Raw genomic sequence first — 14876 nt, forward strand, 5'->3', positions numbered from 1 at the left:
TATATGGCTATTATAACATTAAAATAATTGAGCTTTTATCTCATTGTAAACCATAAGCACCGTTTCAGTTAACTGCTTCACCTCTGTGTTGCACAAGGGCGTAGCATCTGTGAACTGCTATTCTAGCCCAGGACTACTGGACTGTATTGGTCATTATAGGTTCAAATCCTGAACTGTTTTTTAGTTGTCAAAGCAATGTTTCTATGAACTCCTTTACATCTATGTTGCATGGAGTCCACCAACTTGGAGCACCTGTGAACGGCTATTCCAAGCCTAGGACAATTGGACTGCATTTTATTATTATAGCATGAAAACCACTGAATTCCTATTTAGTTTGTTTCAGCGCTTCATTTTAGGGCACCTGCTACTCCAGATCAGGACCACTGGACTTTTTATACAGTATATTATGGTCATTTTTGCATTGAAATCTGTTTTGTTTGAATCAGCGGTCGTAATTGCTATCGCCTCCATTACCAACATTGCCCAATGTGTGTGTGTGTGTGTGTGTGTGTGTGTGTGAGAGAGTGCAAACGTAGTTTGAGATGAGCTTCAGGTGAGGTTAAGGTGACTCTTGAAGAAATGAGCATGTCAATGTGTGTGCGTGTGATATGGAGATGGGCACGGAGATAAAAATGAGTGCTAAGGGGGGAGGAGAGGGAAGTGGAGGTGGGTGAGATGATGGCAGCACTGTGTGATGAGGTGGGAAACGGATTGGGTGAGGGTGCGGGGGGGGGGGGGGGGGTGCGACGCGGAGGGGAAGCGGTTGCCCGTGGATACGACCCCGATATAATTTGATTTGTGGCAGCAGGAAGCGACGAGCGAACGAGGGCGAAAGGGGAGGAGGAGGAGTCAGAAGGAGGCATGACAGATGCTGCAACATGTCAGAGCCGCACAGGGATGGAGAGATGACGGAGGGGAACGTGGAAGAAGGACCTCACACCGAGACGCTTCCGTCCTCAATTCCTTTATCTTATCCGCTCATCCTTTTTCTCGCCGGCTGCGCTGCATCGCCAGCCCGAAGCGGAGCGGCTTCCAGCTACAAGACTTCACGTTTATATCGCCATCGTCATAAAACACATTCGCTTGTTCTAATCACCCTCGGAGGTCGGTCATTTGGAGACTGGACTAGCAGCTGGCGGGTGCCACAAGTCATGCAACACAGATGTAAAGCAGTTCACAGAAGCAGGTCTCATACAAAACTATATATTATTTTCATTATAGTCATGTTAGAATGACAAGATGCAATCCGGTGTTCTTGGGCTGGAATAGGAGGCTCATAGGTGCGAGAAGTTGGTGGACTTTATGCAACTAAGATGTGAAGCAGTTCGCAGAAACAGCGCTTTTGCAACTTAATATTAGTGAGTCATTTTTATAAAGTAATGACCATATACTATACAGGGCCAAAATAGCAGAAGAGAGGTGGCAGGACACATGCAACACAGTTTACAGAATCTATAATAAACATATTTTTAATGGTTCTCTTCCTATCTGTCCGTTCATCCATCTTTCCCTTTGTTCTAACCAAGTAGGGTACTTTGCTTCCCTCAGGTTGGATCCAGGACAAACGAGCTGGACGTAAGTGAGGTGAAGACCAGGTAACCAATGGCAACGGAAGAAAGCAAAGAAGATGGAGTGGGGATTTTGTGTGTGTGTGTGCGTCTTGGCAGGGCTTTGCTCGCGTGGCAGATGGACGAGGAAAACCACCACTGAGAGCCCGCCACGAACTCTCGTCGTTTTACCGTAACCAGCGTTTGTTAGCTCGCGGCAGGGCTGGAAGAACAACAACACGCTCACAGCCGCCATGGCAACCAGCGTGGATGGACTTAAATGGGCCGACTTCTTTTTTTGTACAACTTCCTGTAGCCTGATTTTCTTGGACAAGAATTTCTCAAATTAGATGCATGCAGTTCCCAAAACTTGGATTTTTTTCCCCAATCTACCGTCATCCATCTGTGTAGGTCAAATTTGGTAGGAATCAAACTAAACGGAAAACTTCCCGTCTTTTTAAGTATGGTTTCTTGCCCCATTTGTATTGGGGGGAAGGGGTGGCGGGGTTGCCTGCTCACCATATGTGACATCCATCCATCCATTTTCTGTACCGCTTACGTCAACCAAATTTCATGATGCCAAGTAAAACTGGGGGCTGTAATTTCCATATTTGTTAGTTTAACAAAGTTTTGGACGCTAATGTCATTCAGTGTTTGATCTTTTTTACGTTATGTTAAAAAAAAGCCCCCTCTAAAACAAAATGGCAGATTCCCTGTGTCTTTTCAGGTAGAGGGTGTTGAAATTTTTCTGTGCATCTAGTGATGATAGACATTTGTTCCAAATTTCATGTTGCTAGATGAAACCGGTTTTGAGGCTGAATTTCACCCATTACATTCCACAATGTGCTACCAAGACTCATCAAACATCGCCGCCATCCTTCGCCCAGACGCAATGATTAAAAACTCAAAATGTTTCAGAACTTGGCGTCATCTATCTGTCTAGTACACGTGCTTCAAATTTGGAAGCAATCAGATTTAATCTCTCAGAGGGGTCTGTCTTTGAAGGACGCTCGGAAATAGTCAAAATGATCCTAAAATGGCCGCTTAAAACAAAAATGCATGACTTCCGGCGTCTTTTCTGACATGGTTTCTTGAGACTTTTTGTGGGTCTACTCATGATTGACATCTTTTCCAAATTTCATGTTGGCAAGTTAAACAGTAAACATTTAACGAAAGTGAGAAGGCTAAGGTTATTCCGAGTTTTCTGTCTTTGTGGGGATGGCTTCATGAGACTTTGTTTGTGCTTCTAGAAATGATGTCTACGAAATTTCACGTTGCTACGTAAAACCGGCTTCGGGGGCCTGAATTATAAAATAATATAATAATAATAATAATAATAATTCGACAATGCGCTAGCTACCAAGAGTCAAAGTTTTCCGCCAAGCTCTGCCCACACACAATGACAAAAACTTGAATATTCAATAATTTAGCGTCATTTTTCTGTCTTGTGTAGTACCGTATATGCTTCAAATTTGGTAGCGATCTGACAAAATCTCGAGGCCTTTTAAGTCCCCTTGGAATGGCCAAATTTAGCATTAAACCGAAAAAATTCTGTGACGTGCTACCGAGCCAATTTATGGCGAGTCAAGACAATTTGTACCAAACGTCGACAGGTTTCCATAGTAAGAAAATCGCATTTCGCCAATGCATTGCTGTACGATATTTGTCTTTCCAAAATGTCAATATTTGCGAAAAAATGATAAATAAATAAAACCCAGCAATGCTTCACAGTGTGAGTCATGCTTGAAAGGAGACGGTAAAGAAGAAGAAGAAGAAGAAATGTGCAATGCCAGATACTGTCACGCTTCCAGCCGGGCCCACACTCGCACTGGCTGTTTGTTTTGTGGAGCTTATGGAACCATCTCCCCAATCAACATGTGGGAGGGTGACGGGCGCCATGTTCGCCGACATTCATTTGATTTCCTTTCATCGGCGTCGCGCTTCATTAAGCATCAAAACGATTTTTTTTTTTTAACCAGCACTAGCAAATAGACAGCCCTACAAGAGAATGTCTTGGAAAACAAAAATAATAATAATGGCTTATATGAAGTTTATATCATACTGTATAAACAGTGGTGTCTTAAGATACAAGGGACCCAACTTGCGACTTTTCCAAGATCGTCGTCATTCGAGGTACGAGCTGTTGTTTTCTTTTGCTTTGCCTTGCGAGCAAAAATATGAGGTACGAGCACTCTGTGGTAGCAGTGAACTACATTTGACTATAAACATTGAACCAACACACAGACAGATAAAGGCATATATTCTTTATCTTCTGCGAAGCACGAGTAATAATACTGCGGCTTACTGAGGAGCTGTGATGTCGCCAAATACTGTATATCCGTATGACCGTATTATACTCCCCCCAAATGGCCAAAGCGCACACACCAGAAGGAGCAGCACTATGTCCATTGAGCTGAGGCTAGATCTTTTTTAAGTGTTTAATTTCTTTCCATTTCACTATTTAATTACAGGGTGTTTTTATGAAGTACTGTCGGCCTATTATAGTGCTATTTTTCTCATTAAAAACACAATCCTTTACTTTTTTTTAGGTGAAGCTGGAACAGATTAATGGCCCTTCCATCCATTCCGATGGAGATGACTTGAGATATTAAAAACCAAACTTCAATTTTGTAAATTCCTGATTCTTTACATTAAATTCCCTTTAATTCCAATGGAAAGTTTCCAACTTTGAAAATCCGGGAATTTTGCAATGCTATGACTCACCCAGCCGGGATCAATCAATCAATCAATCAATTCAGCGAGTTCGTCAAACTATCGCCTAACTGTCGGACAACCGTCACGAGCTCCGGATCCATTAACCGCACCACAAATAGCTCCAATTGCGTCTGAACAAGACGTCGTGGTGGCCTGCGGGCGTCATTTGCGCTCCTTTATGGAAATGCAACCTGCTGGGATTGATGAGGAAGAAATAAAAAGCGGAGGATAATATTCCCCAAAAATGCCGGCGGCCTAGGGTTTTTATTTTATTTACCTTGTTCTTTTCCCGCTCTGTCGTCTTGTTGTTCCCCGACTGTGGGCTGCTGAAGGCGGCCGTGTCAAATCCATTACTCAATGTGCTCAATAGAGCGAAGCCCATTTAGCAGGCGACTCGTTTTCGATGGATCATTTAGCCTTTCATCCTGGATGACAATATGCTCCTGATGTAACCATGCTCTGAGGACATTTTTGTTGTTGTTGTAGGATACCATCTTGCTCTGCATTTTCACGAGTTGGGAGAAACCCCATGATGGTCCCCAGTTTAATATGAGCCTTGTAAAAATCACGCTTTGACGTCGTGTTGTGCTGATACTTCACACGCAATGACCAAATTGGACAAAATTGAGTATTCTACCGGTTATCCCATCAATTAACTAAGACACTGGATGAAAAATTGATTTTACTTTAATAAGGAAGAGAATGTGCATGTGAGGTGGAGGTATTATTAGTGTTCCAAACTATAATATCTGTGGCTTTAAAAGGTGGGGCCTGGCCTGGTGAGTGACATGGGTGTCGGTGAATCAGGTTAGCGGCTAGCTGTCAACTGGCTAACTGTTAGCCGGTATGCATGTTAAATACGTGGGCATGAGTTGTAGCTGTAGATGAATGTGCTTATGACAAGTTCATTTTACCATTTGCTCAATAAAACGATTGAAAGTGCACCATGACCACTTGTGCGGGCATTACCATACGTGCTAACTAGCGGTGATAGGCTAGTGAAATTAGCTAACAGCGATACTTTGCGCTGGCCATTGTTGCTAGATAATTCTGGTTTTTAGTAGACACATTTTAATTTGTCTTTTTTATTTGAAATGATCCCAAATTTGGGACATTCTCCTGTCTTTTACGAACTCTTTCCTCGTGGCCCGCCGCTACCTCACCACCTAAATTTCTCCGAGGAGTGCTATACGAGTTTGTGGTAACATTAGTCCTTGGAGAAAAATGATCACTGCAAAGCGTTGAGGCAGAGATTTTGCTGTGACTTTTGTGTAATGGAATTATTTGAGTTAATTAATCGTTTCAGCCCGAGTTGCAACTTTAAACCTCGTGCGAGATTTAAGGCACAGATTTTGCTTTGACTTTTTGGGAATAAAATGATTTGTATTATTTCAATTATTCACTTCAGCCAATTTTGCGACTTTAACAACTATGTGAGCTTCGATGCAGAGATTTTGCTTCAGATTATTGTCGTTATTCGATGAATCATTTCGGCCCTACTTTTTTGCAATCGAGTTATTCGATTACTTGTTTCAGCTCTAGTTGCAACTTTAACAACCATGTGAGCTTCGAGGCAGAGATTTTGCTTCCAGTTTTTTTTTTGTAATTGAATAATTTGAGTTATTGGATGAATTCATTTCAGCCCTAGTTGCAACTTTAACAACCACGTGAAAAGGTGGCCACCATAGTAGACCAAGTTGAGAAGGGTCTCCTGTTCAATTAGCGCTAACCTGTCTGTTGCGCTCATCGGTGATCCTCTGAATCTGAATCTTTTTCCTCCCCATGTTGGTGGTGTTGCAGCTGGGGGGGCTCAGGGGTGATGGCTAAATCTTCTTCCACTTCCTGCTCGCACGTTTAAACACTTCCTGCCGGACGTGGGAGCTTTTTATTCAATGATGAGGACGGAGAAAGAAGAGAGGACGAGCGAGCCTTCAGATCATGGTCCTCGTTCCCCCAGCGGCTCATCCACACTGTGCCCTCGCCTTCACCTCAGCTGGCCGGCTCCTGGAAAACAACACACGGGCGTTCATCACACAGCCAGGGATGTGAAGGGAGCGTGGGGGGGGGCTCGGGTTTGCAGACTGTGACCCACTTTAGCTACTACAAACACCGTCTTTGCCTCGACCGCGTCAATAAACAAGAGAATAAATGATGCGGCCATCAAATCAGCCGCACATGAAACAAGGCGGGCTGCGGATGGGGGCGATACGTGGAGGGGGTTGTTGCTACACGCAGAGCAGGAGGCCCTCGGCGGCCCGACGAGCAGGGAGGCTGTGCTGTGTCAGCTTCATTAGAGGCATCACCGCCACATCACTGATCGGACGGTCGCCCACGGCAACCGGCTGCCCGGTTGGGGCCGCCTGGCACGCCGGCCGACGCGCGGATGACAGCGGCCGGGCAGCTTTTTATTTTTTCTTGGAAAGAAACGGTTTTAATCATAAAAAGTATGCTTTGTTGTTCTGCTTTTATCATGTGAGTCAACAACAACAAAAAACATAGAATTCTTTTTTTAATTTAAAAAAAGTAGTGTTAAATATGAGTTCAACCTTGTAACAGTATATATTTTTTGTTGAAAATAATACAGCTTTACTCTTTTAATATTAAGACTTTTTTTTAACTGAAAAATCTGACCTAAATCTGGTACTACACATTTTTCTCAAAAAAAATAAAAATAAAAAAAAATTATTTTCTCCGCAATAGATAACTTCAACATTGGAAATTGTATTGAAAAATATGATTTCAATCTCTCCCCCAAAATAAAACCTCAATGTTGTAAAATACAACTTTGTATAGTATTAAGTTATATTATTGAAAAAAATAACATCTTGTAATAATTATTTTTATTTCATATTTATTTGAGACTATTACGATTTTTTTTTAAAGAAATGTATTGTCTTGTAAAATTAACTAAACATATTTTAGGCTTTTTTTCTTGGAAAAGTAAGATTTTATTCTTGTAAAATTATAACTTTCTCAAAAAAGTATTACTCCAATCTTGTAATATTAGCATTTTGTTCCAGAACAAATACAACTTGATTCTTGTAATATTACACCTTGTTTTCTAAGAAAAAAAAAAAAGGTTTACCTCCAAAACACGTCAACCTTTTTTATTGGAAAAAAACCAATATTTTTGTAATGTTTCAACTTTTTCACTGAAAAATATGACTTCAATCTTATATGGCTCTTTTGAAAAAATCTCATAATAGTGCACCCTATTGTGTCAAAAAAAAAAATCTGACTTGATTCTCGCAATATTAACATTCAAAAAGATTTGACTTTCTTCTTGTAATATGCTTTTTAATCCTGAAAAAACTATAGTTCACTTAATTTTTGGTTTTTTAAATGACAGCACACTAAATGTAAAAATTGCCCAAAGTACATTAAAGTAGTATTAGTACACAGCCTGTATCTAAATAAAAGGCAGCTCCAGTCTAGCAGGTATATTAAAAGCTGGTGGTTGCGGTGGGGAGAACGTTCCCAAATTCCATGGAAGAAGAATGTATCCAGTGTTGCTGCAAAGTCATGAATGAGAAGTCGGCATGTGGCCAGGAACGCAGAGGGAGACCAGAGTTGCTTTTGGGCGCCGTAGCTACTATTTGCGGCCGTGTAGTAAAAATAGCAGTCTATAAATACATATATACATGCAGGCATGCAGACTGTGTGTACACACGAGCGGAGACGACGCCACGCCAACACATCGACATTGTTTGCATTGCTGCCTACCTGCTGGCCGCCATTGTGAGTCTGTCAGGTGTTGGTATGTGAAATTCAGTGGGCTCACTACTGTACATACACAAACATATTCGGGCTATTTTTAACCAGGGTAAATTATAAGAAAATGATTTCAAGCTAAATTCTGAGATGTACATATTGACGTGGCTAAATAAAAACGTACAAACTTTTATCCAGGTGTGTTAGCGATTGCCCGGACTTCAGGGCAAGTTAGCCGTTTGGCGGCACGGTAGGACAACTGGTTAGCACATCTCCCTCGCAGTTCTGAGGACCCGGGTTCAAATCCGGCCTCTTCTGTGTGGACTTTGAATGTTCTCACCCATTCCTGTTTGAATGTTCTCCCCATTCCTTATTTATTTCCACCTCTTTAATTGTGACACTATTGTATGAGGCAGGGCGGCACGGTGGGCGACCGGTTAGAGCGTCTGCCTCACAGTTCTGAGGACTGGGGTTCAATCTCCGGACCCGCCTGTGTGGAGTTTGCATGTTCACCCCGACCCTGTGTGGGTTTTCTCCGGGTACTCCGGTTTCCTCCGACATTCCAAAAACACGCATGGTTGGTTAATTGACGACGCTAAATTGCCCATAGGTGTGAATGACTGTTTTTCTATGTGCCCTGTGATTGGCTGGCGACCAGTTCAGGGTGTACCCCGCCTCTCGCCCAGAGTCAGTTGATATGGGGGTCAACACGCCTGCGGCCCTGGTGAGGATAAGCGGTACAGAAAATGGATGGTTGCACTGACTTAAATGTCGTAATATTCTGACTGGGTTTTTTTTTTGGGGGGGGGGGGGGGGGGGAAAGAATGAGTTATTTAAAATTACGACTTTCTAAAAATAAATAAATATAAATCACCTCGCTCACGTTGCAATTTTGTTTCTCTTTTTTATTTTCATTTCTTTAAAGACTTTTTGTAATGACCACTTGTTTATCCCCAAAAATATGATTTAAATCTAATAGTATGACTTAATCAAACATGTTTACAAACAAACAAACAAACAAACAACTTTCCTAAAAATAATCTGTCTTAATCATGGTACTATAACTTACTTGGCCCGGAATTATGTACCGACAGGATCGAGGGCGTGAGTGTGGGCGACTTGGTGCTAATTGTTTTCCTGATGGACAACCGGAGGCTAGAACATCGACAGCAGGAAGTCGAAACCATCCGTAACTTCCTTGTGAAATTATATTTGGATTTCCCAATAAATCATTTTGCTTTGTTTTTTTTTTTCTTGGAAAAAAATATTCTCATGATATTACTACTTTAAAAAAAAATATATATATATATATTTTTTTTAATCGTGTAACATTTTTTTCCTCAAAAAAAATATCACTTGTAATATTGCAGTTGTGCTCTCAAACAAATAAAATTGTATTCTTGTAAACTTTTTAATTTAAAATATGACTTTAAATTCATAATAGGATATTTTTCTTTAAAGAAAGACAAATGTAATATTATGCCTCTTTTTAATTGGAAAATACAACTTAAATCTTGCAATATTACTTCTTTCCACCAAAAAAATACTGTATGAATTCAATGTCGCAATCATTATTATACTTGTAATGTTAAGACTTTTATACTGAAAAATACATGACTTCCATCTCTAAAACAACTCTTTTTTCTAATAACAAATATGACTTTAATCTTGTAATATTAAGACCTTTCAAAAATGACTTCTCGTAATATCATAATTTGTTTGTAAGAAAACATGACCACTAAGACATTTCTTTTGAGAAATACATCTCTTAACATAATGCCCCCACCAAAAAAAAGACTTGAATGTCATAAGACCATGAATTCAAAAAAAAAAAAAAACTGACTTCATACTCGCAATATTATGGCTTTACTATGTTGAAAGAATATCATTTCCATCTTATCATATTGCCTCTTATTCTTTGCAAAGGGATACAACTTTATTCTCATATTAGGACTTCCCCCCCCCCCCAAAGGAAATACAACTTTAGTCTCATAAAATTAATACTTTTTTCTTGAAAAAACACGACTTTATTCTTCTAATAATGACCTCCCCCCCCCCCCCCCCCCCCAACACACACACACACAAAAAAAAAGTTACTTCAGTCTTGTAATATTATGACATACAGTATATAAATTATTCACTGATGGCAGGGAGGAAGGGAGGAAGGAGGTAGTGTGGCAGCTCAGCATTCATTCTTTTCCTGATGAAGAACTGGAGGCCAGAACATCTACAGCGGCGATGTCGAAACCGTCGGCAACATCTTTGTGAAATTCTACACTGGGAAAAAAATCCATTTTTAACTCCTCTTCAAACGTCCGCTGGTACAGATTTGATAAGAGAGTTCAGAGGAGGATATTGAATTCTACCTGGATCACATCATTACCTCGCTGCGTATAAAAATAAATAAATTACTAAAGAGAAAGGAGTAGGTGTTCCTAATGTGTTGAACATTCTTTCGAATGACACGCTCGCTGGCATGTTAAATCCAAATGCTAACAAGGTGCATGTGTGTGTGTGTGTGTGTGTGTTTGTCATTCTCTCAGTCAGTTGCAGCCTTCATTAGCCGAGCTCCAGTTCAAAGTCGGCTTGCACGGATTGTTCTCCGCATGAAAACGTCCTTTATCCACCCAGGGTGGTCAAGTCGCAGCATTTTTACCCTTCACAAGCTCATGTTTACGTGGAGAGCCTGCAATGCATAAGTGTCAGAAAGATAAATGCTGATAATTAGCAAATCTGCGGAGGACCTAGATAGGAACCCTGGGGGATGCCTGGCGACATGAAAAGTGGGTTCTCTCAAGAGAACGTGGACATTTTGCAAGTGAGCGAGCAAGCAGACATAAAAGCAGACGTGGCGCAGCAGTGCTTTTGAGGAAATGAAGAATATCTGAGGTGCAGCTACTTTTTGATGAAAACTACATCATCCCTGTAGATGAACTGGGCAGAAGAAGCAGTCGGGGGGGGGGGGGGGGGAAACTCCTTTGATTCCAGCTTCTTCAGCGTGAATATTCTTTGATTTCTTGGTTTTTCAACATCTGAAGTTTCGTCTCGTGGACTTTTGACACCAAAAACAGAGCAGTGTTAGATCGGGATACAGCAAAACAAGTGTGAATTAACTTCCAGACCACATTTTCACATGTATTTTACTAAAGACATTATGCATTTCTTTCCCAACAATTTAAAAGGCTTCCCAGGTGTCTTTATAAAATATAAATGCTCTGATATTATTGTATCAAAATCCACAAAGGGGAAAGAATTTCAGTCCTGACTCAAGCAAATGCAGAGTACGGCTTTCGTTGCAATGACAACCAGGGGCGGAGCTAGGTCACTGTGCCGAAGCGAGGAGAACTCTGTGTTGTCAACTTTGTGGCTATATTTAGTGACTTTTCCAACCCCTATAACAACTATGTTTCGATAATAGGGACTAGCAATAAGCCATGAAGCGAGCGATTCAATTCAAATGTACAGTATTTTCACTGGTGGAGGCAGAACTTCCTCACCAAACCGCCCAATAACATTTGTGTCAGTTAGTGTAGGAAACCCGTGCATGTGGCCCACACAAAGCTGACAAATCGAAAAACGTGTGAGCCATCAAGTCTTTGCTGACATCGTCAAGGGCCCTTTGAGGATGAATTTGAACTCTGATTGGTTAAAGAAACAGAAACATTGCTAATACAGTTTTTAAGTTACATCTGACAGCACCACTGATTCTAAAAGGGACTGGGCAGATTAAACTGACATGGCAACACAAGGTGGATGAAATCTGATTGGACAAAAAAGTTTTTAAATAAAACTCCAACATCCACATGTCCTGTTCCGGAAGAAGTGGTAGCCCTGACCGGCCACCACTGCTTGAATGTTATCGTGAATGAGAAGCTTTGGATTTGTTTTTGTTTTTTTATGTATTTTTTTTTTAAATGGTAAAAAGCAAAAGCACTGAGTATCTGAGTGAACGCGACCGCTAAGCTCAGGCGGGTTGGGGGGGGGGGGTACGCTAGGTCATTTGCATCCGAGCCGCTTGCCACACAGATTAGCGCTAAAAGAGCAGTTAGAGAATGTTGCATGGTGGCATCATTATCCCAGACATCTGTTGCTGCAATTCAAAGCTTCAATCTGCTCTCTGCAGTGGAGCTGAAGGGGCCGTGAGGGGGTCTCGGTGTGACTTAGACATTTATTCGCCGCCGTCACCTGCTGGACGACGGGAGGCTGGGGGGTAAGTGACCCAGATCGGACTGGATGTTGAGGTTGGCGGACGGGTGACCTTCCTGCCGCCGAACTGCCTCCGGGCACCGTGTTCCGCGCTGTGTTTTTCGAGGCGGCAGAAAATGGGTGACCGAGGCACGGTGAGTCAAAGCACAAAATCACAGCGGTTTGTTTAGGTCAGAAGCGATTGATGCTGTGCAACATCCAAGTGACAAAGGACAGAATTTATAGCAAAAGTCAAGCAATGACAGCCCGTTATGATCCTTCATGGAATGTCGTTTTTTTTTCTCGAGATTAAACGGCTGGAAAATGCCATATCTTAAACAGGTGCTAAATGCGGTATCATGGATAATTACAATTTGGAAAGGCATTGACAGCCTGCTACTGTCCTGCAGAAAATGTCACATTTTAAAGATGAAACGTTAGGAGAATTCATATCTCTGCAATGCTAAATAATACGGTATTAACGATAAATACAATTTGAAACAGCATTGACAGCCTGCTACTGTCCTGCATGGAACATCGCTTTCTTGAGATGAAACGGTAGGAAAACGTCATATCTCAAAGAGTTGCTAAAAAGAGTAATAATGATACTTACAGTTCAAAACTATGATTAATAATAATAGTCTGTTCAGATGATATAAAGTATATTAAAATTATATGTTGCTTACTCCCAATATTTGAATGCCAGAGAAAACTATGCTGTATTAAGTATGGAATTTTATTTTATTTTTTTAAAATTGTATTTATTTATTTATGTTTTTTTTAATTATAGTACTTTTCAAGTTTTAATTTTGAGAAAAATCTGACGATATATATATATATATATATATACACACGTTTTTTTTTTTTACTATTTTTACTCATACTTCATATTTTTCTTGTGTTGTTTTTTTTTCCAATTGCAATCAATCTTTATAGGTTGCTTACTCCCATTACTTGAATGCCAAAGACAACCCCATGCTGTATTAACTCAAGTACAAAAGTATATTTCAGGGGTAATAATTTGCAAGTATTAATTTTGAGAAAAACATTGAGTATCAATAATTTTTGCTCAGTCATTGTCATGCAAGCATGAACCTCAGTGCTATGGTCGTTTACTGGTTTACTGAAGACTTTCACTGCTTATTGCGCTTCCTGCAAAGCAAGATTGCGTCATCCATGCCACCTGCCAGTGCAAAACCACAAACTGGAATAACATGCTCACAGTCAGGAAGATCCCCATCAAGACAATGACGCAAAAGAGCCGGAACGTAGCGTCAGTTGGCAAAATGCTTGTGGTAATTTAGTTCCTCCCACACGACTTTGATTAACATCAGTGATTTAGTCCGCGGCATCCGTTGTGGTTACCTGGATCAAAATCGACATGCAAGACTGAAGTAACATGTTGTGCCACAACATGGCGGGCAGCAGTGAGGTCCACATGAAGAAATGCAGCTTAAGTAAGAGCAGGAAGAAGAGGACGAAGAAGGGCCCCCACCATAGCCGTTGTTCCCAGAGAGCAGCGAGGATTTAGCCTATAAAGTGGATACAAAATGTCGACACATTCTCGCAGGCTTTTTCCATCTAAACAACTGTGGGAGCGAGAGAGTTTTGTTTTCATTTCCTTAAAGTTATGTTAAACAATGTTAATCTCCCATAATTAAAAGTGTGAAGTTTTATTGCGTCTAACGCGTGTGTGTGTGTGTGTGTGTGGGGGGGGCAAATTTTGACATACAAAAACTCAGTACACAAACTGAACAATTATTCTAAAAGAGGCTTGAAGCTGTTTATTGTCACTTCCAGTTAAGGTTTACTGCCAAACTAAACATAAAAGAGAAAGAATTACACATGTATTTAAAACCACATAGCTTTGCTTTAATAAGTCAGTTTAGCGTAAAACCATCCATCCATCCATCCATCCATTTTCAACACCACTTATTCTGGTTAGGGTCACGGGAAGCTGGAGCCTATCCCAGCTGACTTCGGGCGAAAGGCGGACTACACCCTGAACTGGTCGCCAGTCAGTCGCAGGGCACATATAGACACGGACAACCATTCGCACCGTCACTGAGTGGGAACTGAACCCACGCTGCCCGCACCAAAGTCAGGCGAGTGTACCAGCACACCATCAGTGACTGTAATGCTAACAAACACTGCAAAATGTCACAGACGGGCTAATGAATAGCGACGGTGTCGCAGTATTGTGACTAGGGCTGGATCCGCTTATTTAACTTTTCACTGCCAGCCAAGAAAAAAAATCAGTCTGGGAATGGCTGTTGGCATGCGACGTGACCACTTCTGAGGGGATTTCAATACTATTGGTATATACAGTAGCTGCTTGTGAATGGCAGGAAAAAGTTAATTGTCAAGCTGAGACACATCTCACAGTGCTTAAGAAGCACCCTGAATACGTTACGTCACGTTATAGTCGGGCACACTGTAGTTGTACGTTACGGCCAGTGCCCTTGCATCGTATCCGCAGGTGGCTACATTTTGAGTTGAATGCTGAAATATTCGATAGCCACAGCCATAATTGTGACCCTTTAAGCAACGGCTATTTGGACACAAACAGTGGAGCAGCAGACTTAGACACATATTATAACAATTACAACAACGACAGGCATATAGTCTTTATTTTCTGTGAAGGACAACTACTGCGGCTTACTGAGGATTTATGATCGACATACATGTGTATCCGGACGTGTTTTGAGTTACAAGCAC

The 14876-nt window shown here is 41.2% G+C and overlaps 1 protein-coding gene across 5 annotated transcripts in view; it reads right to left on the minus strand.

The window, feature by feature from the left end:
* The window catches only part of mef2d (myocyte enhancer factor 2d), a 106861-nt gene that overhangs the window by 44915 nt on the left and 47070 nt on the right, over positions 1-14876 (minus strand). For all 5 annotated transcript variants that reach the window (XM_061776798.1, XM_061776799.1, XM_061776795.1 and 2 more), the window contains one exon: positions 5993-6266. In XM_061776798.1, coding sequence (XP_061632782.1) covers positions 5993-6046 — 54 coding nt within the window. In that variant the 5' untranslated portion in view covers positions 6047-6266. The remainder of the gene's footprint in view (positions 1-5992; positions 6267-14876) is intronic.

The sequence above is a fragment of the Phyllopteryx taeniolatus genome, chromosome 6, assembly GCF_024500385.1.
Source record: "Phyllopteryx taeniolatus isolate TA_2022b chromosome 6, UOR_Ptae_1.2, whole genome shotgun sequence".
NCBI classification, from domain to species: Eukaryota; Metazoa; Chordata; class Actinopteri; order Syngnathiformes; family Syngnathidae; genus Phyllopteryx; species Phyllopteryx taeniolatus.